The 25286-nt window shown below is 36.2% G+C and overlaps 1 protein-coding gene across 1 annotated transcript in view; it reads left to right on the top strand.

Annotated features, from left to right (window-relative positions):
* LIN28B (lin-28 homolog B) overlaps positions 1 to 14001 on the top strand; it is a 105744-nt gene extending 91743 nt beyond the window's left edge. The window contains exon 4 of the mRNA XM_045542234.1: positions 13563 to 14001. Within this exon, the coding sequence (XP_045398190.1) occupies positions 13563 to 13932 (370 nt within the window). The 3' untranslated portion in view covers positions 13933 to 14001. The remainder of the gene's footprint in view (positions 1 to 13562) is intronic.
* The last annotated feature ends 11285 nt before the right edge of the window (positions 14002 to 25286 follow it).

Consider the following 25286-nt stretch of genomic DNA (forward strand, 5'->3'; position numbering starts at 1 on the left):
AGCTTTGAATAACCCAGCAGATATTCACTTGGCTAAAACTAGAATAACATCTTTTAATCTAGCCCCCTTTTTGTCTCTGGCTTGCAAACAACCAGTATAAATCTGGAACTGTTATCTAACTTTCTGTCTAGTTGGTTCCTCAGTCACGCCACCAGAATTGATTTGTGACCTCTGTGCGTCTTTCTTTCCTTTGGAATTTCTCATGCTCTCTTCTTTGTATGTTTTAATGGGGAAGTGTATGTGATAAAATATGAGCTAGTCACTATTTCGCAGTTCTTATTTTGTATACCTAAGGTATTTTTCAAGGTACTTTTAATATGGTATTTAAAATATTTTATATATTGTTTGGATGTTTATATCTACTTCTCCAGATAATAAGTTATTGCTTTACTTATCAAGCAATCATGATAAAATTCCTCTTTTAAAATTTCTTGTGCTTTGGTCAAATGTTTAATAGTAAAAAATTTTTCAATGTATATGTTGGAGAAACGTGACTTTAGAATGACTTGTGAAATAATGTTATAGATAAAAATGATGTTGGTTTGCAGAACCAAAGCCTAAAATAAGTTATGTGATGAGCAAGGCAAAAACATTTATAAAAGTTGACACAAAGCACTAGTAGAATGGTCTTGCTTCAGGCCAAGCCAATGCTTAACTTACAGCAGATATCATACCTCTGACATTGGTAAATTTGACATGGTCTGTAAAAAGCAAACAGCCCTGGTAATTTTAGGTTTTCAGCAAGGCCGCTGTAATAGTTAAATAACAAACATTTTCACACTGCATATTATGAACTGATTCTTCTTTCTAAATAAATAACTAATTTTAACCATTTCAAGATAAGTTAAATATTGAATGCCTTTTGTTTCTTTCATAATTCATGATAGTACTAACCTTTTAAAATACTTTACACCTGAAGGTCAGTATGACCAAATATGGTAGATAAATTGACCTTGCTCTCAACAAGGATGAATTTTTTGTTGTTTTGTTTTTTGAGACAGGGTCTCTCTCTGTCATCTAGGCTACAGTGCAGTGGCATCATCATAGCTCACTACAACCTCAAACTCCTGGGCTCAAACAGTCCTCCTGCTTCAGTCTCCTGAGTAGCTGGGATTACAGGCATGTGCCACCATGCCCAGCTAATTTTTCCTATTTTTTTAGTAAAGACAGGGTCTTGCTCTTTCCCAGGCTAGTCTTGAACTCCTGAGTTCAAGCAATCATCCTGCCTCAGCCTCCCAGAATGCTAGGATTATAGGCATAAACCACCATGCCCAGCCTGAATTTAAATCTGTGATTTGGATAGTTACAACACTGCTACTGCAAAAATGTATGTGGTTTTGTGTGTGTGTGTGTGTTGCTCCTGACCCAGACACTCCTCCTTAGTTGTCTTGGGTTCTGAAAGCTGCACTGGCAGAGTGCCCACTGCATGTGGGATTGGATCCTATTTCATAACAAACTGCTTTTACTCCCAAGAAATTGGAAAGCATTAGGTTATCTCTGTTTGAGTACATCTTTCTCTTTGTTTTTCCAACTTTTCCATTAGCCAGAACAGATTATCTGTCTGGGATGTTGTTTGTCACCTCAAAGAGGGATAACATTTCTATACAAATTTTAACTTATAATTTAGAATTGATTATTTTGTTCCTTCTCAAGTTACAGTACAAAGTAGAAAACTTTCAACAAATGATTATTTTTCCATGGATTTGCTGCAGAACATATTAAGTACTTTTAAACATAATGGAATAAAATACAAAAAAAAGTCTGGTTTGTAAGCATCCCTGATTAAAGTGCCCTTGAATAAAAAATGCTCCCTTTGTCCCATGGCTCCAATGATTTCTCTCCCATTCCATGTCCTCTTCTCTTTTAAAACTGCTACATGTTCCATCCCTACTTCCCAGTGACCTGCATCATCATTCATTACATACTGGTCCCCTACATTTTTCATCTTATCTTTTTGTTTTTATAAGATGATGAAAGGTTTGTGAACAGAGCTATTACTGTATTTTAGCTGGCTTTCAAGATACTTTGGTGCATTTTACTGGTGTTGTGAGATAGTCCCTGGCATTAATCAGAGAAACTGTCCGAAAGCTAATAAGGCTAGGACAATCCAAAAACCAGTCAGGAGAAAACATCAATGAGATAAAATAAATAAATCATACCATCCAGCTAATTATTAAGACACCTTTCATTGGCATCTAGTACAAAGTTGTGCACACAGTAGATATTCTTAAGTGCCTGTTTTTTTCTGTTTGTTTTTCATATGATTTTATGAAAATGATTATTTGGTATTACAAGCAGTTGAATCCACTAATAGGCACGGTATCTAGATGATTTCTCATTATATAATCAGATGATAGAAGAGGTTACAACAGTAGTTGGTAATTTAAAAATACCTTTTGAACTCAATATAAAATCCAAATCAGTTTAGTGGGTCTGAAAACTGAGGTTTGGGGGAGACATAGAGTATCAATTTCCATTGCCAGCAGTTCTAGAGTTTTGAATTCTGTGCTGCCACAGACTCATCCTTGCTTATTACTAACTTGAACTAGGAACACAGAGCATTCAAACATCTACCATTTATTATGTACCAGAGAGAACTAAATGGCAATTGTTCTAAGTTTTGCTTTTTATTTAATAATATTGAGAGCCTACCCATAGAGTGGTCTAATTAAACAGCCTTTAAAATGATCATTTATTGACTTCTTTTTCTTGAAGTGTGGAAAACAGAGTAAGTAGTAGTTACCCTGTCAATGGTATTCTTTTAGGTAACATGTAGTTTAAATATTAGTTAGGGTTTTTAAAAATTACATGGCTGTTATGAGTGGGAGCTAAGCAATGGGTATGCATGATCATACAGAGTGACTTAATGGACATTGGAGACTCAGAAGGGGGAGGGTGGGAGGAGAACGTGGGATGAAAAATTACCTACTGGGTACAGTGTACACTGTTCAGGTGATGAGTGTATTAAAAGCCTAGACTTCTCCACTATGCAATTTAGCCGTGTAACAAAAAAACACTTGTACCCCCTAAATCTATTTGAATAAAGAAAAAATAATACCAAAAGAGAAAAAGAAAGGTAATTCAACCACCAACAAAAAAATTACATGACTAATCGTTTTTGTGAAAAGCAGAGATCTTACTATATTTATACTCATAAGAAAGTAGTTTTCTGTTTAAAAGACAACAATTTGGCCATTAGGAAAAATGTTTACAAGAACATGTCCACACTAAACAAATTTATATGCTTTTCAAAATTATTTTAGATGAAGACAACAGAAGATGGAGAATTAGAAGAGTTATTATGGGAGATAAATAAATGTTAATTGGTAATGATGGTGAAGTTTAGAGAAAGTAGCAATTGAGTAAAGAGCTGTAAATTATTGTCCATTTTGATAACACGGGAACCTACACATGTTCTTGATTCATGAACTAAAAATTGTACAGAGAAACCACTTCTGAAGTTAAACTCAGGAGGCTTTTGCAATGTATACCCTCCCAAATAAGCAGGGATCATTGTTTCAAGGATCAATTTTTAGTTCCCAGTAAAGAAATAAGAGACATACATACACTATTTTTTTCTTCCTTCTCTCCTTCCTCCCTCTTCCTTTGTTCTTTCCTCCCTCCCTCCTTTTCCTCCTTCCATCCCTGTCTCTTTTCGTTTCTGAGGTTTCTGTGACCTGTTGAGAATAACGTTTGGAGAGATTTATTCTGTTTTGAACCACATTCCTTATAGTTGGGATTATAGAGTGATCCCTTGGTAAGATTGTCAGTGCAACACTTGGGTTCATATATGGCTGTGGTTTTCAAGTAGCTGCACACTACTGTCTCCTAGGAAGCTTTTGAAAAGTACTGATGCCTGGATGGAAAACATTGTGTTCAGTGAAATAAGCCAAGCACAGAAAGACAAATCTCACATGTTCTCACTCATATGTGGGAGCTAAATATTATAACAACTGACCTAATGGAAACAGAGAGTAGAATGATGGTCCCAAGAGGCTGGGAAGGGTAGCAGTGAGGGGAGAATAAAGTAGGGATGGTTAATGGGTGCAAAAATGTTGTTAGAATGAACAATATTTAATAGCGCAAACAAAGTGACTATAGTCAACAATACGTTATGGTATACTTTACAATAACTAAAGGAGTAGAATTGGAATGTTCCTAACACAAAGAAATGATAAATGCTTAAGGGGATACTCCAAAAAGCTAGTTTTATTTTTAACATCCTATTGCATCTTGTTTCTAAGCACACAGCAGCAAAACAAAAACTAACAACAAAAACCCTTAAATGTGCCTATTTCAAGGAAACAGTCTCTTCAGGTACACAGGTAGTCCTTTTAGGATTTCAGTCCTGACAGCTCAGGATTCTCCAGTGCACTTTTACTCTTCCTTCTCCCTGGGGTGATTGAAATCCCCAGAGGCTCACCCTGGCCATTGGGTAAGGGTGGCTGTTGTGCCCCAGTACCCGTGCTGTGCTGGGTGTCCTCTCTGGCCCCTGTGGAGATGCCCTCGTCCTGTTTGGTCCCTGTGAGCCCTGCGTGGGAGCAGGCACAGGTGTGACCACCCTTGTGTGGTCCTGTCCAGCATCATGCTGGTCTCTACACTACAAGTCCTGTGTTCCCACTGTAGCCTCCAAGCTCAAGTGACCCATCTGTGGCTTCCTCATTCTCATAGGAGGCCTCCACTTGGTTGGTAAGCTTTCTCAGCACTTTTGCACCCCCACTAGAGACCTAGGAATTCTTGGCTGCCTTCTTTCTGCCATATTAGCTGAGTTTTTCATGCCTAAGGAAGGCTTTTATGTATAGAAAGAAATTCCCACATTCACTTGTATTTTGACAAATAATTGTTAATACCAAATCCTAAAAGTCAATTTATAAAATTTATTTTCCTTGTAAATCTGGTCATTTTTCACAAAATAAGAATAATCACTTTCACTTATTTAATTAATTCAATACCTTAACCAATTGAATCTTCTCTTTTTTTTTTTTTTTTTTTGAGACAGAGTGTCACTCTGTTGCCCAGGCTAGAGTGCCGTAGTGTCAGCCTAGCTCACAGCAACCTCAACTCCTGGGCTCAAACAATCCTACTGCCTCAGCCTCCTGAGTAGCTGGGGCTACAGGCATGCACCACCATGCCTGGCTAATTTTTCTATATATATTTTTAGCTGTCCATATAATTTCTTCCTATTTTTAGTAGAGACGGGGTCTCACTCTTGCTCAGGCTGGTCTCGAACTCCTGAGCTCAAATGATCCGCCTGCCTTGGCCTCCCAGAGTGCTAGGATTACAAGCATGAGCCACCGCACCTGGCCTGAATTTTTTCTTTTATTTTTCTTTTTTATTTTTTTTCTTTTAGACTATTAGAGGGATACAGATGCTTTGGTTACATGGGTTGCTTTTGTACTGCTTGAGTCAAAGTTGCAAGTGCCCATCACTCAAATAGTATACATTGTACCTGTTAGGTATGATTTCTGTTGAGTTTTACTTCCATCAGTGTACATGAATGCTGATCAGTTAGTTCCAATTTAATAGTGAGTATATGTGGTGTTTGTTTTTCCATTCTTGCTATACTTCACATAGGAGGAAGGTCTCCAGTTCCATCCAGATCATTGTAAAAGTATTAATTCATTTTTTATGGCTGAGTAGTACTCCATGCTGTACATATACTACATTTTATTAATCCACTCATGTATTCATGGGCACTTGAGTTGATTCCACATCTTTGCGATCATGAATTGTGCTGCAGTAAACATTCTAGTGCAAGTGTCTTTTTGATAAAATGTTTGTTTTTTTTTTCTTTTGGGTAAATATACAGTAGTGGGATTTCCTGGGTCAAATGGTAGGTCTACTTTTAGTTCTTTGAGGAGTCTCCATACTATCTTCCATAAAGGTTGCACTAGTTTGCAGTCCCACCAATAGCATATAAGTGTTCCTTTCTCTCTGCATCCATACTACATCTATTGTTTTGGGACTTTTTGTTAAAAGCCATTCTCACTGGAGTTAGGTGATACACATTGTGGTTTTGATTTGCATTTCTCTGATGATTAGTGAGGTTGAGCATTTTTTTTCATGTTTCTTGGCCATTAGTCTATCTTGTTTTGAAACGCTTCTGTTCATGTCTTTTGCCCACTTTTTAATGGGATTGGGATTGTTTGTTTTTTTGTTTTTTTTTCTTGTTGATTTGCTTGAGTTCTTTGTAGATTCTGGTTATTAGACCTTTTTTGGATGTACAGCATATGAGTATTTTCTCCCATTCTGTGGGTTGTCTGTTTGCTCTGTTGATGTTTTCTTGGCTGTGCATATCTTTTTATTAATAATTTAATCAAGTCTCATTTATTTATTTTTGTTGTTGCTGTGATTGCCCTTGAGGTCTTCTTCATAAACTCTTTACCTAAGCCAATACCTAGAAGAGTTTCTCCTATATTTTCTTTTAGAATTCTTATGATTTCATGTCTTAAATTTAAGTCTGTTATCCATCTTGAATTAATTTTTGTGAGTGGTGAGAGATATGGATCCTATTTCAATCTTCTACATGTGATTGTCTAATTTTCCCAACACCTTTTATTGAATAGGGATTCTTTTCTCCAGTGTATATTGCTGTCTACTTTGTCAAAGAGCAGAAGGCAATATGTATGTGATTTTATATCTTGGTTCTCTGTTCTGTTCCATTGGTCTATGTCTCTATTTTTGTGCGGTACCATGCTGTTTTGGTTACTATAGCCTTGTAGTATAGCTTAAAGTCTGGTAAAGTAGTGCCTCCAGATTTGTTCTTTTTGCTTAAGGTTGCTTTGGCTATTTAGGCCCTTTTCTCGTTCAAATGAAGCATAGAATTATTTTTTTCTAGATCTGTGAGAAAAATAGACTTCCAAAATGATTCCAGAGCCACTGATATAGGCTCTCTGTCACAGGACTAACAGTAATAACAAAGGTCAAATTACAAAATAAAATGGAGTTTTATCATTATAATTGCTCTTTTTCTTTTTTAATCACACAAATAATATATCAATTATTTCTTGCTATTTAAAAAAGAAACTATACAAAAATATATGCAGTAAAAATGAAATTCCTCTTCTCCTTACTAACTCTATTCTCCTCCCCAGATGTAACTAGTCTTAATTTGTTAATTTACTGTTTATCCTTCTAGTGGTTTTTCTATGCATTCAAAAATGCATGCAATTACTTATAGTCATGGACAGTAACATAAATGTGATTATACTACATGCATGTATCATGCTGTGGTTTGGTTTTTTTTTACTTAACAATTTGTCTTAGAGATCTTTCTGTGTCAATACATATAGAACTACCTCAGCTAGACTAGTCAAGATCTACCTTAGGTTTTTTTTTTTTTTTTTTTTTTTTTTTGAGACAGAGTCTTGCTCTGTTGCCCAGGCTAGAGTGAGTGCCGTGGCGTCAGCCTAGCTCACAGCAACCTCAAACTCCTGGGCTCAAGCAATCCTTCTGCCTCAGCCTCCCGAGTAGCTGGGACTACAGGCATGTGCCACCATGTCCGGCTAATTTTTTCTATATATATAGTTTTAGTTGGCCAGATAATTTCTTTCTATTTTTAGTAGAGACAGGGTCTCACTCTTGCTCAGGCTGGTCTCAAACTCCTGACCTCGAGCGATCCACCTGCCTTGGCCTCCCAGAGTGCTAGGATTACAGGCGTGAGCCACCGCGCCCGGCCTACCTTAGCTTTTAAAAAATTCTTTTACTTAATTCATTTTAATATCTGCAAAGTGTTTCTTGGTATATTTTATTCTGGGTTTTATTTTTCATTTTAACATTTATAGCTTAGTGGTAAAGAGCATGGACTCTGTAGCGAGACTACCTGGGTTTGGTTGTAAGTATTTATTGTGATTGTTATTATTATTTAATTTTTCTAACTTTTTGCTAATATGGACAATGTTCTAGTCAATATTTTAGTGCCTAAATCAGTAAATATTCCTATAGGGTGGACAGATTCCTAGAGTGAGAGTTGCTGGGTCAGAGGTTATGCATATTAATATTTTGAAATATGCTGTCAAATTGTCCTCCAGGAGAGGCAGTTTCAATTTATATTCACACTAACCAATAGAATCTGATTGCAATATTTGAAGGCCTAAATACATCATTCATATCACAGTTTGATTTCATGAGCTAAAATGTCAGTCTTCTTTCTTTTGGCTAGAATTTTATTGAATCAGTTTGATAGCACTGATTGTATAGCATGTCAACCTAAAGTTCCAATTTACGGTCTGAAAGATCTGATTAAAGAGAATGGAAAAAGTATTCACAAATTTTTGTAGATAATTTTTTTCAATGTACCAAGTACAGAAGGGATAGAAAGAAAACCTGAACTTGGCAGTGAAAAAATCTGGACTGGACTGGTCCCAACTTTAAGTTTTTTAGATTGGAATAGCTCAAAGAAAGAAGCTGACCTCCCCAGTAACCCAAATCTTGAGAAATATGTACTTCAGATCATGTGCGCATACATTGATGTTTTAAATTCAAGATCCTTGTATTTTTTAGGCTTATATGTAATAAAATTACATCCATCTTATTGGGTGTATAAAAATGGAAGTGAAACTTACTTTTTCAGTTAAACTTTCCTTCTAGGTAAACTCTCTGAGTCTTAATTTCATCAATACAATGCAGATAAATTTTTTAAAATAATATAAGTCACCATCAACCAGTATTTTTGAAAATTCAGAATGTTTACCACTGTACTTAGAATACATAAATATTAACTGTATTAAAATGTTTTAATTGTTTAATTGACTTACAGTCTTAGGAATTTGGATATAAGAAGAATGAAATACAGAAACAGATTCATTGAAGTATATAGGTTGCTTTGATAGAGGTCAGAAGATATGTGCACTGTTAATGTGACTTTCTAGTTCTGTGATTCCTCAAAGTTCCTAACTCACCTCTTGGTATTTTGGGACAGATCCTGTAGAGTGAATAAACTATATCCAGGTGTATATTTAGGTTGTTTAGAATCAATCAGTATAAAATGGGCCACCTTCTGAAGATTGGTCTTAAAATCTGTCTCTCTTACCCTCAGAAGGTATAAGGTGGGCAGATTGCTCCCATCCAAAGCACTCTGGATCCTTTGATTTCAGCTCTCTTGGATTCTCTAATATCTCTGCCCTGCCATCTCCTCACCACCCCCTGGCTGGTATCCAACACCCCCATGTATTGGGTTGATTGACACACAATTCAATTAGATAACAAGTGTTCAGACATATTAGAATCAAAAGCGATAGAGTTGTGGAATGTTATTAGTATCATTTCTGGATTTTAGTTGAACTGTACCAAGGCTAAAAATGATAAATAGTTTCTTCAGAGAGTCAGTTATCTTTTCTCCAGTTTAGTTCCTGAGATTCTTTCCAATCTGAGACTTTTCTTTGGCTCCTCTGACCTCTCATTTAGAAACTTTATTAATCCTTTTCTCATCTTTCTTTTCCAGGGATTTTTATGTACTCCTTCTGTAGAAAAGGAGTACCTTCTTCCTGCCCAAGCTCGTACTTCTTATTCTGCTCTATTCTTTCTCCCTGATACTGCTTTATTTGCTGTCCTTTCAACATTTTCTTCTTCTTGAGAAACTTCTGAATCACTGTATCATTATCCTTAATGCCCCCATCAGACCCTCAGAATATGGAGTTAAGTTTCCATATAAATTCTTATTAAGTTAAAACTTCCAAATACTGGGAAACACCCTAAGTTATATGTTTTTTCCTTTACACTTTTAAACAGGCAAATCTGGCTCTCTATCTATAGTATCACTCCTCTTCCTAATTTTTTTTAAATCACTCTAGGGATCAAGGGGGAATATATAATTGATAAATTTTTCAATTAAGCCGTTGGAGTATTTTAAAATTAACATCTATTTTTTTTAACCTAGTTATCCTCAGTTGAGTTCAGTTCTAACCATTATTGTTGGTATCATTTGAAAATATAATTTGCTTATTCAGTTGTTTGGACTGAAAAATGAGAAATTTTCTAATGGTCATAGCAGATCTAATTTCTGATTTCTGAATCAGATTTTTTTATATGGAATTCTCAGAAATTTGGATGTGTTTTAACTTATTAAGTAATATAGTTGTTTCGTCTTGATTTATAAAAACTCACACAAATATTTCAGAATATAGTTAAATAGTTCTAAAGGCCTAAAACATTTGTTTTTATTTATTTGGCTGTCTTAGGTACCTCTCTTCTATCTATTGTTGACAATTTCCTTTCATTTAAAAATTTTAATCTTATTTTGATAGTCTTAAAAAATTGACTCCAATTTGATTATCAACCTTTCATCTTCAAAAGCTTCTTAATTAAGATGTAATACTTGTAGAATGTGCTAGCTCATTAAAATTAAAGTATTTATAAAGTAATCTTATGAAGAACTTGATAACATTCTAAGATTAATCTAAACATGTTTATTTATCTCATCTTCATGTTTAATACGTGAAAAAATATCCTTTGTGCCATTGGTTCAGTATTTTATAAAATACTTAAAGTGAATGATTTTATTTTTATGTTAGGCTATGGGAATACTTAAAAAAGTATGATTATAGTTTTCTTTATATAGTCTTGCTTGTGAGACTATCATATTTCTTAAGCATGTAGCTACACATGGGCACATATGCCATTTTTATGCTTACATCACAATGTGAGCATAAATTCATTCAAACTAACAAAAGCAAACTGATTTAGAGAAGTGTGGAGGGTGAGTGAACAAAGGGCACCAGAGCCATGTATAGCTTGTATGGAGTTTGTGGTTGTGGTATCATTTGCGAGCTGAGAGGTAGCTGAGCATTTCCATTTTGCTGTCAGTCCCTTGGGAAGGAAGGGGTTTCATAATGGGATGTGATCTGCACTCTTCATAAGAGTGATTGACATTGAATGATTAAATAGAAGAAGAGAATAAATACCACTCCTCCTCCTTTTAAGGCTAAGCACATATATGCTGAATGCAAATCTTTTCAGCGTGGAAGGTAGTCTGGCCTAATGATAGCACATATCGGAAAAGCAGCATAGGGAGAGGTAAATTATGGAGATCAAAATGCAAGGAAATCAAACCAAAATTATATAGCATCCTTAAAAATTACATTTATAACCCAAATGTGATGGTAAATGCACATATAGAATGTGATCAAAGATCTCTTTTGTGAAAGCAGAATCCTGACATCAGGTCTTTGGTCAATGAGTGGGCAAAATGGTTCCCTGAATTGGATAACGCAGTGCATACCACAGTGACTGATGAAATTGATGTGTGCGGGGGAGAGCGGCTCTATTACTGAAGCCTTTAACCTATTTTCTTTCTCTCCGAAAATGAGCTCCTGAGTGGATGTTATCCTCAAGGAAGTGAATTTAATTCAAAGGAAGATGTTTTATAGATGGGCAAATTTAATTTAAGAATTCACTTATCCATTATAGAGGAAAACTATGTAGGAAAACATTATTATAAGTAATGTGGTTATATTTTTCAAAGATGCCATTTTTGAGTGTGTTATTTTGAGGACATGAATTTCAAGCGTTAGTAATTTCTATTATTATTTAATTTTGTACTATCTCTTAGAACATATGAGTGAAACAATATTGAATCTGCATTGTAATGTTTTATTTGTTATATTAAGATATTTAATTGTACAATAAATAATTCAATTAGAACACATGATTTCTTAGTTTTTCTGTTTAATTTTTGAAAATATAATCTGGTCTATCCTAAGATAAATACTTATTAACTATTGTAAAGAATTAAAAGCCCATCTTGTGAATTCATTATTATGAAACCTGTAAGGCAATATTGATAAGCAGGCAATAATTACCCTGGTTTTTTGCCAATTAAAAAGTTTACCCTTTGTAAATTATCCCAGAAGATAAAATAGTAAGTATCCCGTATATACTATTTAGCAGGTAAAGAGTAGATCAGTACTTTGTCTTTGAAATATAAAGTAGCATAAATTATTAAGCTTGATATTCTCTGACATACATACAAATATAATTCATTATAATTAACTTTTGTTGTCATTACGGTCTTAATTTTCTCACAGTTACCACATATTTTGCTGTTGTTTTTTAAAAACAATGTGACCTAGTGTTATTTGTGCTTCATAATGAGAATTGTGGAGTCATAAATGTATTTGGAAAATAAATTTAAAATAGAAAGCTCTTAAAATATTTCATTTGGAGATAAATCAATAAGTTCTGTATTTGACAATCAGATAAAAACCTTTGTAAATATAAATTTTTCTTAGTTTCTTCCACTTCCAGTCGTTCGTTGTTTTTAATATAATATTTTAAAAGAAAGGAAATCTGATTGAAATTGAGCAAATATATCTTCCAAGTAATTTCCTTGCTCAGCTTTTCCTTGATAAGTTGAATTTTCAGACATCTAGTACAAAGTCATGTCCCCAGAGTGCATTCAAATATTAATTAAGGGTAGATTTGTATTTATTTCCATTTAGGAGAAATCACTCTAAAGGAAAACTAATTTCTTACAGAAAGAAAAGAAAGTAAATTTTTCCTATTACTGAACTAATCTCTATCAATCCGATCTAAATATTTAGAAGCTTGCTTTTTCTGAAGCACTGTCTGAGTCAGACACTTACTGTATTGCTCTAAAATTACTTGGTAATTTGTCAGATATCATTCTGACTTTCTGACTAAACATCTGAGTTTCTTATGTATCAAATTTCAGTACACTATTCAATTTTGTACAAATGAAAAAAATTCTTCCAGTTCAGCTGGTTTCCATAATCAAAATAATTAATGCTCAAAAAAATGTTAACCTCATAAATTTAATTTGGTCTATAATTTTCCCAATTGCTGAGTAAACTGCTATTTCACATCATGTCAACAGCTGTATTTTTAAACGCTTGTTTTTAAAACTAGCTTGTTGGTTTTTGTTGAATATTCGCTGCCCTCTAGTGGGCTAAACTGTTCTTGTGAAATAACTGAACGATGTCAAATTTAAATGAATCATTTTTATATGGAAGTGATTAAATATTCTTTCATGTTTTAGTACTCTTGTTTTTCACTGGCTATTATGTTTAGTACAACTAATTTTATAACTTTGCTAGAGCACTCTGGGATGATAGGCTTTGAAGCAACCAGCGTAACCAATATAAATAACAGTAAATACTTTTAAGAAGGCACATTAGGCTGGGCATGGTGGTTCATGCCTGTAATCCTAGCACTTTGGGAGACTGAGGTGGGAGGATTGTTTGAGGCCAGGAGTTCGAGACCATCTTGAGCAAGAGTGAGACCCTGAGACCCTGTCTCTCCAAAAATAGAAAAATTAGCTGGGAGTATGGCATGCACCAATAGTCCCAGCTACTTGGGAGGCTGAGGCAGAAGGATCTCTTGAGCCCGGGAGTTTGAGGTTGCAATGAGCTATGATGACACCACTACACGCTAGCCCAGGCAACAGAGCTAGACAGACCCTGTCTCAAAAAAAGAAAAAAAAAAAGTACATTAAAGTAAGCTGATCTCATTGACAGTTGTACATTTTAGTATTTTTTAAAATTTGTAATGTGTTTTATGAAACATGCTACCTAATTCTAAGTTGTTTTCATCATTCTTTCTTGCAGATGCTACAACTGTGGTGGCCTTGATCATCATGCTAAGGAATGTAGTCTACCTCCTCAGCCAAAGAAGTGCCATTACTGTCAGAGCATCATGCACATGGTGGCAAACTGCCCACACAAAACTGTTGCACAGCCGCCCGCCATTTCTCAGGGAAGACAGGAAGCAGAATCCCAGCCATGCACTTCGACTTTCCCTCGGGAGGTGGGAGGCGGGCATGGCTGTCCATCACCGCTGTTTCCTCAGGAGGCTAGGGCAGAGATCTCGGAACGGTCAGGCAGGTCACCGCAAGAAGCTTCCTCCTCGAAGTCGTCTGCAGCACCAGAAGAGCAAAGCAAAAAGGGGCCTTCAGTCCAAAAAAGGAAAAAGACATAACACTTCTTCTTAATGTGTCGCTTTCTTTACCCGGTTGGGAAGTCTACCTCATGCAAGTACAGGGGAACAGTATTTCACAAACAGCAGCTGACCTGGGATTTTAACTACTGTTGAGGAACTGTGAATTTTTTAAACAGACAAATCACTCTAAGCAAATTACATTTGATCAGGGTGTCATGTTTTATGTTATTCAGAGAATGAGATACTATGTATATCAGTATGTGCTTGTGTGAGAGGGAGAGAGCCTGAATCTGCGTGTGTGTATAGGAGGATTTTTATATAGGAATGTAGACATATATATAAAGAGGGTTTGTCTTTATATATGTGTGTATGTAGATACAAGCACACACCCTCCCTCACATGATTGGACATTTCCAAGAATTGAAAGCCCATGGGAAGTATTTTAGGTGTTTTCAGAAATAACCCCTGCAGTTTTCTTGAAATACCACTTCTTTTATATTACATAAAAATAAAAACATGACTGTTATTTTTTGTGTGAACCAAAGGATTCTTCAGATCTCAGAGCTGCCAATCATATGGTACTAAAGGTTTTTAAAACATCTAGTTCTCCCAAGTTTGGGATTGCCTCTTTTTCTTGATATCTACGGAGTGGTTTTTTTTTTTTTTTTTTCCTGTTTGAAGGCAGTACCTTAACTCCACATGCCTCTGACTGCCATAAGCTTTTTTGATTCTGGGATTCATAACTCCAGAAAAGACAATGAATGTGTAATATCTGTGCCGAAATTTTGATGTTTTTAATTCTATGTTTTGATTGTAAATTAGATGCCTATTAAGAGAAATGAAGGGGAGGGGTAATGTATAAAGGTAGTGACTTGATTGTTTTCAGTGGTATTTTGATACCAGCTCATTCTAATCTTTTTCTTGCTGTGAGGTGTTTGAGGGATTGTGGCAACGGCAGCTTCCCTCAACTAAGTCAATCCTGTAACCATCACTTAGAGCAGGGAGCCCTCCTTATTTACTACTGAAGACCTTAGGGGAAAACTCCAATGGTTTGGCATATATTTTTGGTGGCTGTTTTTATTCCCCCTGGGGAGTTATTCAACTTGTTTCTAAAACAAACAAACAAAAGCAGCACAGAAATGAATGAAGACTGGGGTTGAGAGTGAAAATTAAGTGGATGCTCACAATTGCCCAATGTGTATGACCTGTGAATGATATTTAAAAAGTGCAGTGTTTGCTGTCAGGCAAGTAGAGTGACAAGCCTGGGGCAGAGGTACCAAAACCTCTCCACCAGGTAGCTACAAGTATTTTATACGATCAATTGATCATATGGAAGTTATCTTCAGTGCTTATGCTGGAGTAACCTATGTGGTAGATTCAGGATGAACATTCAGTTCTGGGGATAGAGAATCCTCTCAGGTTGGTTCTCAGTTACAGTAATAAACTGGCTAGGGGCCAATCATAGTGTTGGTCCCTTTAGGTTTCAGTCATTAAAAAAAATTATTTTGGGGTCATCCTGGTTCTAGGTATTATGGGCAAATTTCTGAAACATTTTCAAGAAGGTACCAAGTAATTATGATGCTTAATATTGGCAATAAATATAGTTTTGTATGGGCCTGTTGGTGTAAGCTCAGATAATCAAAAAAAGAAAATAGCATGACTCAAATGAGATGTATTTTGCTGAACAGTTTCTGCTCCTTCTCCCACTTGTCCTGTCCTGTGTCGTGGGAGACTTGCAAGTTGCTGCTGTTTCAGCAGGCCACCCTAAGAAGAAAATGCCTCCGGTTGGGTTACCAGTCCTTTACAACTCAGCTTGAATTTCATGACAGTGTTTGTGAGAATCTCTGTGGTATATGCTGAAATATCATTGTGCTATGATGCAAAGCTTACCTTTGACGATATTGAATGTGATATAGCTGTAGAGCAGTACTTCCTTGCCTTATGTGAGGATTTCAAGCTTATTTAAATTATGTAGACAAATCAAAGTGGCATTGCTTAATTGTTAGCAGGTATAATAAGCAGGTTAACAGTAAAAATGCAAAACATGATAAGTCACTTTGAAAATTCAAACCAAAGTTCCTTGACCTTATAGAAATAGGAAATTATGGACTTGAAAATTGGACATCCCCTGTTTACATATAAAAATTCATAGCTGAGATCATGGTAAAAAACATAGAAACACTTTTGAACCGTGGACCTTACGGGTGCAATTTGAAATCCTTTTCAACATCTTACTAGATTGAACTACTAAGAGCACATACCAAACCTATCTTACGGTTAAAATTTGGGGTTTATTTTTTATATGAGAATATTATCACTATTACATACATACTCAGGACAACGAACTTTGCTCAGGGAACATACCATAATAATGTTGTTGTTGTTGTTTCTTTACAGACTAGTCTACAGTCCTGCTTACTCAAAATAAACCAAATAACTTAGACCTTTATATAAGTAGTGTGTACTGATGTTAGTAACTACCTCTGAGTTTGACATAGATCAGAATTTCTAAATATCAGATATCAGTTCTCCTATTTTTATTTCATGTGAGAAATCCTCTAAAGCAGGATTCCTCCACTCCTTGCATATGTGAATATCACTGATGTGAGCACATTGTCCATTTACATGGGTGAAATATTATTCTGTTTACAGCAAAAGGCTACCTCATAGTTGATGCACAGCACACCTGTATGCTGTTCATGCCTTACAGGGGGCTGATAATTCTCTGGTACAGAACCTTTTTATCTGTATTATAGATAGCAATTCACAACTGCATGTTTCTGACAAACACTTGTGAATAATGAAGCATCTCGTTTTAGTTAGCAAAGTCCCCAAGCATTTCCTTAAAATGATCATGTATTTAGCTTAAACAATTATGGGCACTCTTCAACTTAAGCAAAACAGAATGCAGAAGCAATCTTAGAAATATATGCTTTGCCCAGAGGTGAGGGGTGGAAAGGGGTAGCAGGAAGACGGGTCCATGTATGAGTGTATTTGTGCTGGGCAAACAGTTTAAAAGATGCCAATCTCCTTCATTTATGTGTGTGTTGCCCTGAAGCCAAGCATATTGCAACATCATAGCCCCAGGCACATAACTAACTAGCACTGACTTGCCAAGGAGTGAACATGCAAAGCCATGCCTAGCTGTTGAGGAAAAAGAGTCTGTGTAAAGCATCAGTTTTGAGGGTTTACTGATGGTGGGGCAGCAGGCCTGTGAATTAAGTTGTCTCTTAACCAACCTCACCCTCATGTCAACACAAATGTAATTCTTAAAAAAAAGATGCCCTACCAGTCTCTTAGCCCTATGAGCTGTTCATTTGCTACATGGCAGATTATAGTGGAAACATTTTTATACTTGCATTTCTAGTCTTTACTACAAGACTTTGGATGTATTTTTACAATTGAAAGATTTTTACCTGCTTATAACTTGGAAGTTTAGTGTGCAATGTAACAAAAAAGATCAAGAAATGTCATGTTATTAGCATCATTCCACCACCAAACATAGAATGCTTTGATTGCCGATTTTTTTTTTTAATTCTGGCTCCGTTTTATTTTGCACCAGTGTGGCCCCAAGTTACTGCTGGTTGTATTTAGTTTGTGAATAGAAGCCCATAAGTGTTAATAGACTTTGTAACATTCACTGTAAGATGAATTATACAGGACATGGGGAATCTCATTAAGTCTTAAAATTAATTTAAATTAATTTATCTGTTTTCTCTAAGAAATGTTTATCATAAAATATATATGTGTATTTCCCCGTTGGTTATAAAATTTGGGAAAGTATGTACAAGTGCAGCTGCACTGACTTTAATTTTCTAGATGTCTTAATGAGATTTATTTGTTTTAGAGAAGAACAGCTTGTTGAAAGCATCAAATTCTGTCTTACATAACTATCGACAGCCTCTTTAAGATGTGGTGGTTATGTGATCTGTGTCATAGTTGTTCAATTAGAGTGAAAGGTTAACATAATTCATTTTTAAATTTTATATTTGGAACAAAGCTGCAAGTTATGGTAAAGTACTGTACTGTGAGAAAGTATTATGATATTTAATACATCTGTGGCTTAACACTTGTGAGAGTTACCAGCTTGAAAATGACAGTGTTGACTACCTCTTGAATCACTTACATCTATCAACCACTGGCACCTACCACCAAGCTGGCTTTAATTAGCATGTGTTGCTTTTTGGTGTTAACAACTCTAACCATACTAGAGACCAAAGTGAACCCTGATTTTTATATGTCTTTAATACGGTGTTTTATCTAGGGTTTTTAAATTATCCTGTGTAGTATTTAGATTACCTCATTGTCCATTTTGACTCACGTTGTTTACAGTGGAAATAACACTTGAACTGTATGTTTTTAAAGGTCAAAAAAGTAGATGTTTGGAATGGCGTTTCCCTCGTGTGTGGTCATCTTGATGGGCTAAAGCCCTGTTTGCCTTTCTGCAGACCATGGATTTAATATTCCCATTTCATGCCTATTGTCTTATTCTGTCAATTATGGATATGTTGAGGCTTAAAAAATTACTTGATTAAAAATAAAACATATAACGTTGGCATTTACAATGGGTTTTGGAGAGTTTTCATGATTTTATGTGATTGCTACATTAAATAAATGGATAAAAGGCCACTCGGGCAGTATTTACACCAATCTGAGCATAAGTTCAATGGTTTTAACATATCCTCTGGTAGTAGTGGTTATAAACATGGAACTTATTTACAGTACAGATGGTGAATAAATACAGTGTGAGTGAATGAACAGGGAAAGGTGGGTCCTGCCATTAGTAGGAATTGTCCTGCATTATCCAACAGTTTGTACAAGATTTTTTTTAGTTTTTTAGTATTACTATTATTAATATTTGAAACAGGGTCTTGCTGTGTTGCCCAGGCTGGTCTCAAACTCCTGGGCTCAATTGATCTTCCCACCTCAGCCTTCACAGTAGCCGGGATTACAGACATGCGCCACCACTTGGCTGTGCAAACTTGTTAGTCAGGATACGTACTCCATGTGGTCAGGAAGAGTGGTCTGAAACAAATTTCCAAAGCCTTTTGGAGAAATCCTTTTAGAATTTTCCTACAAGTTTTTCCTAATAAAGAATTTGGAAAGAAAAATGAAAGCCAGGGTACAACAGTACCAAATATAAAAAATGTGAATGTCGATTATCAAACTATGAATGCAGTATTGATATAGTATAAGAAACTACTTGAGGCGGGGCATGGTGGATTACACCTGTAATTCCAGCACTTCAGGAGGCCCAGAAGGGAGGATCACTTGAATCCAGGAGTTCAAGACCAGCTTGGGCAACATAGCAAAACTCCATCTCTACAAAAAATAATGAAACATTAGCTGGGCATGGTGGCAAACGCCTGTAGTCCCAGCTACTCGGAAGCTGAACCAAGAGGCTTGCCTGAGCCCAGGAGTTTGAGGTTATAGTGACTCTGATCGTGTCACTGCGCTCTAGGCAACAGAGAGACCCCATCTCTTAGGGGGAAAAAAAAAACAATTTGGTAAAACTGTTGAGTTCTATCGAGTTCTGTAAATTGGCCAATCCTACAATAAACTAATTTTTTACTCTACACGAGGATGATTCACCTTATTTTTTTTTTGGTGGTCTACTATGACTTCTGCATTTTCATTTTTATTTTATTTTTAATTGTGGTTAAAAAAATAACAAAAATTTACTATCTTAACCATTTTTAATTGTACAGCTCAGTAGTTTTGAGTATTTTCACATTCTTGTGCAACAGTGGGTGATGCACTTTGCTTACAATGTGAAGGGCTTTTTGTTGGAAAAGCTTTTGGTTATTTTAAAAGCAGTATTGTACTTTAGAGAATATGATAAACCTTTCCCATCACCTGGAAACAACCAATAACTTTTTATTAATTTTCTTCTGGTCATATACATACATGGGGGTGATTTTTAAAATTATGTTGCATTATATATGGTTTGGAGCTTTATGCTTTTCCTTTAACATCATATAACATTTTATCATGTTATTTAAAAACAACTTGATAAATGCATGTTGGGTTTGAGGAAGTGAGATTTAGGTTAAGCACAAAAGATGAGCCTGGTTTGGATGAAGGAAGGGAATCAGAAGAATATATAGAAGAAAACAACATAAACAAGAGATCAAGAATAAGCTTTCCATGTTGAAGCAGTCAGTAAAGAGACTAATTTTTGCTGGACAAAGTATAAAACAACAACTGAATGTTTCGGAGGGCAACCGAGGCAGCCAGGAACTTGAGGGGCCATGCCTTTGAAAGAAGGGAAGCTCCTGAGGGGAGCGTGTACCCCAGCTTTTCCCCTCAGAGCACTCCCCAGCTCCCTGAGTGCCACTGGGTGACAGGACCCAGCAGGAAGTGGCAGAGTACTGAGCTGAGGAAACAGGAATTCAGGGCCATCAGAGCAACAGAAAATTGAAGGACAAATCCCAGAGAAGAAGACTCAGGGAAGGGAGCCCCCAACATCTTCATACAGATTAGTTTCAAGACATTGACTGAACCTTATGCCTCAGCAGAACACAGCAGCTGTGAGAGTAGGGCCGTGATGAGGAGGAGACCAGAGAGGAGCCGAGGTAGCAAAACTTAAGAACGTGCACATTTTCAGGGAGGTACCTTGCCCAGGTGTCTTCCTGTCTCACCCTAGTTAACCCCTCGCTGGGAAGCTAAAAGAGGGAGAGATGTCCTCAGTCATCCAGTGCTGGGGAGATAGAGATTGAAATTCAAGGCTCATGGACTTAGATGGCTCTTGGTAAACATCCTGAGCTTTTAGTGTTACCCCCCAAAAGGGTATATAGACCCTGAAGAATTATGTCTTAGGAATAAGGGCTACACACTAGGAAAAAGAGCAAAACTGAAACAGACCAGCCCTAATAAAGCCTAATATTAACCCTTAATGGGACCAAAGTGGCCAGCTAATGCATTGCCTGCCTGCCAGCCAAAAGAAAACAGCCCTCCTTGGAAGAAGAGCCTCTACAAATTTTCATATATGGTATCTGACATCCAATGAAAAAGTGTGAAGCATGCTAATAACCAATTGGCTGGAAGCAAAACAACAGACAAAAAGATATGCACAGATGATTAAGATATTACAATTATTGTAAAAGGATTTTAAAAATAACTTTGGTAAATAAACACAGGAGAAGATACAGAAGTGAAACAGAAATTCTAGAACCAAACATTATAATGCCTGAAAATAGGAATTCAACAGATGAGGTTAACAGCAGTTTAGAAGCAACAGAAGATTAGAAAATGGTAAGACAGATCAATAGAAAGTATCCAGATTGATGCACACCAAAAATATGATAGTGCAATATACATGAAAACAAATGGCAGAGGTTTTAAAAAACAAAAGCAACAGAGTCTATACTACTTGTTTGGAATGGAGTGAAAGGGGAATAAATGTAATACAGCAACTAGAAAAGGTAAGAGTTAAGCATTTTTTCAGATAAAAAAAGTTACTTTTTTGTTTACTGTTTTTGTTTTACAGTCATGCCTTGCTTAGTGGGGTATGTTCTGAGAAATGTGTGCTTAGGTGATTTTGTCTTTGTGTGAACATCACAGAGTGCACTTACAGAAACCTAGCTGGTCTATTGTATAGCCCGTTGCTCCTAGGCTACAAATCTTTACAGCAGGTTACCATACTGCACGAATACTATGGGGAATCGCAACACAATGGTAAGTGTTTGTGTATCTAAAAATAACCAGGCATAGAAAAGGTAAAGCAAAAATATGGTATTATAATCTTATGGGATCACCATCATATATAAAGTTTGTCATTGATCAAAACTTTGTTTTGCAGCATGACTATTTCATTATTGGAAAAAATAAAATAGCAGGAACAATGAATGTGGCAAAGCTTCAACTCTCAACAAAGTCATTACAATTATTACACAGTTGTTTCCTTAGCAAAATTATCATAGTCTTGCTTCCCAACTTTCTTGCGCAAATGGTAGCTAGAAGCCTGGTTGGACTTCTGCTCTTTGCCTTTACTCCTGAACGTGGATATCTTTCCCCAAACCTCATTGTTGTAGATTGGAAACCACAGTGACTCTGGCAATAAGACAGACAAGATGGATAGATCCCAATGCCCCAGAAAAGCAGCCCTTTGCTTCCACTCCTCAGTAGTGTCTTCTGGTGACCTTGTCCGTTACACCCTAGGGATGTCTGAAGGCAGAAGAGAATTGAAGCAGTGGGGAGAGAGTCTGCAGGTTCTAGAAGAGTGGCTAATAGGGAACCAGTTTCATGAAAGAATATAAGGAGAAAGGGCTTCTCATCACTTCTTTTGGTTGCTAAGTGGCCACGGGAAGTTTCAGACAGTTTGGGTGGATGTGGATTCTGAGATGGAAATAATTAATTTTTGTATTTTAATGAAATTCCCTAGACCATCATTGAAAAGCTGGGACTTGGATGATCTGAATTTTTAGAAATGTGTAGAAACACACAATCATATGATGCTATTGCAGCCCACATGCTGATTTGGAGAAGCACAGTTCATCACCTTTGTCCTCTCCAGGGAGCTACCCTGGGAAAAACGATGACGTTATGGTGTTTAAATTATAGATAGAAGTATTTGATAATTAAAATACAGGTAGCTCAATATGCTTCTGTAATTCATGTTTATTGGGTTTTTTTCTAATAAATAACAAATGTGAGGCCCATTGAAGACAACAGGAAGATCCAGAGTCCAGGCTTTCCTTCTACTTGCACAAAGTACTGCATTTGCATTACCTAGTGCTTGCACCTCCTGCACAGGCTGTTTGTAAGGGCCTTTATAGGAAGCTTTTGCTAGCGAGGTTACTAAATCAAAGCAACTGCTATGTGATAGCCACCATTTTGTGATAGATGCTGTTCCGGTTTTCTTGTTATTTTTGTGAAGTATTCTCTCAAAAACTCTTTCTATGGGATTTCTTGTTTGCTTTGATTTCTAGAAACAATTCAAATTGTTTCTGAACAATTTTACTGAAAACAGTAAAAGAAGATTTTACTGTTATTCAAATTAATTCCTGTTACCCTCAATTTAGAAATCAGCATATTATCCTTTCTAATCCCTCCCGTTTCCCTCTTTCCTTCTCTTAATCTCCCCACCGCCCCCCCCACACACTTTCTAAATTAGTTTTGGGTACCTGGAAAATGGAAACGTTTCTGAGGCTGCATATCAGGCATGTTTCTTAACACAATACAGTATAGTGTATATATTTTGTTTCTAAAATTATTCACAATTTTTTGACGATGTGAGCTCTTTTCTGAAGGTCAAGGACCTCAATTTCTATTTAATTTCTGAGGTGCTCAGCGTCTGTAGCTATCTGCCTGCTCCGGTTTGTAAAAATTCTTTAAAGTACCAACTCCAGTCTTGGGGTTTTGCTTAATTTCCAAGTTATGTGGTTTGCTCTCTTTGTCAAGAAAAGTGAATGAACTAGACTCACCCCTAGCTATTACAGAAAGGGCAATGCTGCAAAGCCAAGGTACAAGGAAAGACAATTTAGCACTTAGGAATTAAACCACGTTTACATTTGACTGGGTTCCAGTAGACGTACTGTTGATATAAGGTCTTTTCTTATTGCCTTTCCATATTTTCCTCTAGAAGTGTGGCCTGTCCCTCACAACTGGCATGTCAGGTGCCCTAAGTGTTATTTATCACTTCCTTTCATTGAGATCATCATGTCATATATTTAAGCCCTTACAGGTATCTTCAGATTTTCTCACTTCTTCTAAAATTAATTCTGCACAATAATTTTCATTAACTATTCCAGATATTAGTTTAGCTAGTTCTATGTTAAACTTGATCTGCCCAAAAGCAATCAAACTTAGCCATAGCAATCTATTTAAAACAATATTAATAAAACATAATTATGACCATAAGAAACTTTCTCATGGTAGAAAATTTGGAAAACAACAGAAGTGGGGCTGCAATGTGAGAAGCTGCTCTTGCAGTGTTCTGGAGATGGGCCAGTCCGTGCTGTGTTTATTTCCTCGGGTGGGCTTTTGTTTGTTAATACTGCACAGCGTTCGTGGGGAAACATCAGGTAGCCAGGGAAATTCGAACACAGAACAAGAAACGTTGTTTGGAAGAAACGTTGGCATGGCATCTGGTTCAATAGCATGTCTCCACCTACGGTCATACCTGACCATCCAGATGGTATTAATAATTTCCAAACCCTGCTGGAGAAGATTAAGCAAGTTCCTTTAGAACCTCATCCCAAAAAGAATAAATAAGCAATAAAAGACTGTGGGACAAGGTCAGATGATTTGAGATTTCATTTATAAGGGCCCTATTGACAACAAACAGTGTTTCCTTTTAGTTAAAAATTATTTCTTAATGGAACACTATCCCCACCTGTTCTTCAGCACTTACGTAAAAGACGTTCTAAACAATATAACACGATCTAAATAGTGTGTCATAATGTAGTTCACTGTGAAGTGGGTCTTTGGAAGTGTAAAAATTCCTTATGGTTAAGGTTAAAGATGAAAGTCTGACTTTTAAGAAACTGTAGAACTGAAGTTTAATGTAATAATTCTGGTTAAAGATTGGACAGGATGCATTTCAGTTGCTGCTTCACACCACCAGAGGGCACTCTTCACCTGCTAGCAAACTTTTTATGTTGCCTTGGCGCTATTAATGCTATTTAAATATCTGACTACGTCATATGATTGATAAACTTACCTATAAAAATCTTTGGAAAAATGTATAAATATAAGTAATTACTTTTAGCTCTTATGCAGAAGATGGAGGCTGTCAATATGGAGCTTACGATGCTGAAGGATTATTGATATTGTAACTTGCCTAGGACAAAGTATCTTATCCGAGTATTTCTAAGTCTTCTTGTAATAAGAAATTTCAAAACTGTAAACACTCATATTACATTAAAAATTCATTGAATTACTACCTCATAAATCTCTTCTCCACATTCCAAGCTATAAGAAGTACTGGACTTCTAAAATTCTTGGTTCAGATTTTATTACTTAAAACCTTTACGTTGTTCTCAGACATCTTAATAGGTCTGTTCATACTTGTTATCTGAGAAGAAACACTATCTTGTTAAAACGCTAATGTTATCACACCCAGGTGTTCTGAATATTAGATTTAAATGTGTGCACCCAGTAGCAAGGACAAATTAGACACAGGTTTCCAAAAACATTTTTTCAGTTATAATTTAGTGAAGAGCTATTTCTTGCACCTTAATCTTCCATCCGTGTGTCACTGATTAACATAATAATAGCTTTCACTTTTATAGTGCTTTATAGTTTACGTGGTGCTTTGAAATTTAGTTCTCACAAAACCCTCCTAAGGTACAAATGGCAGATATTAATATCCCTGTGTTACAGAGGATATATAGTTGGGCTCAGGGAGATTACATTAACTGCTCGGGTCACATAATCAGGTTTCGAGCTAG

This window comes from Lemur catta, chromosome 2, assembly GCF_020740605.2.
Source record: "Lemur catta isolate mLemCat1 chromosome 2, mLemCat1.pri, whole genome shotgun sequence".
NCBI classification, from domain to species: Eukaryota; Metazoa; Chordata; class Mammalia; order Primates; family Lemuridae; genus Lemur; species Lemur catta.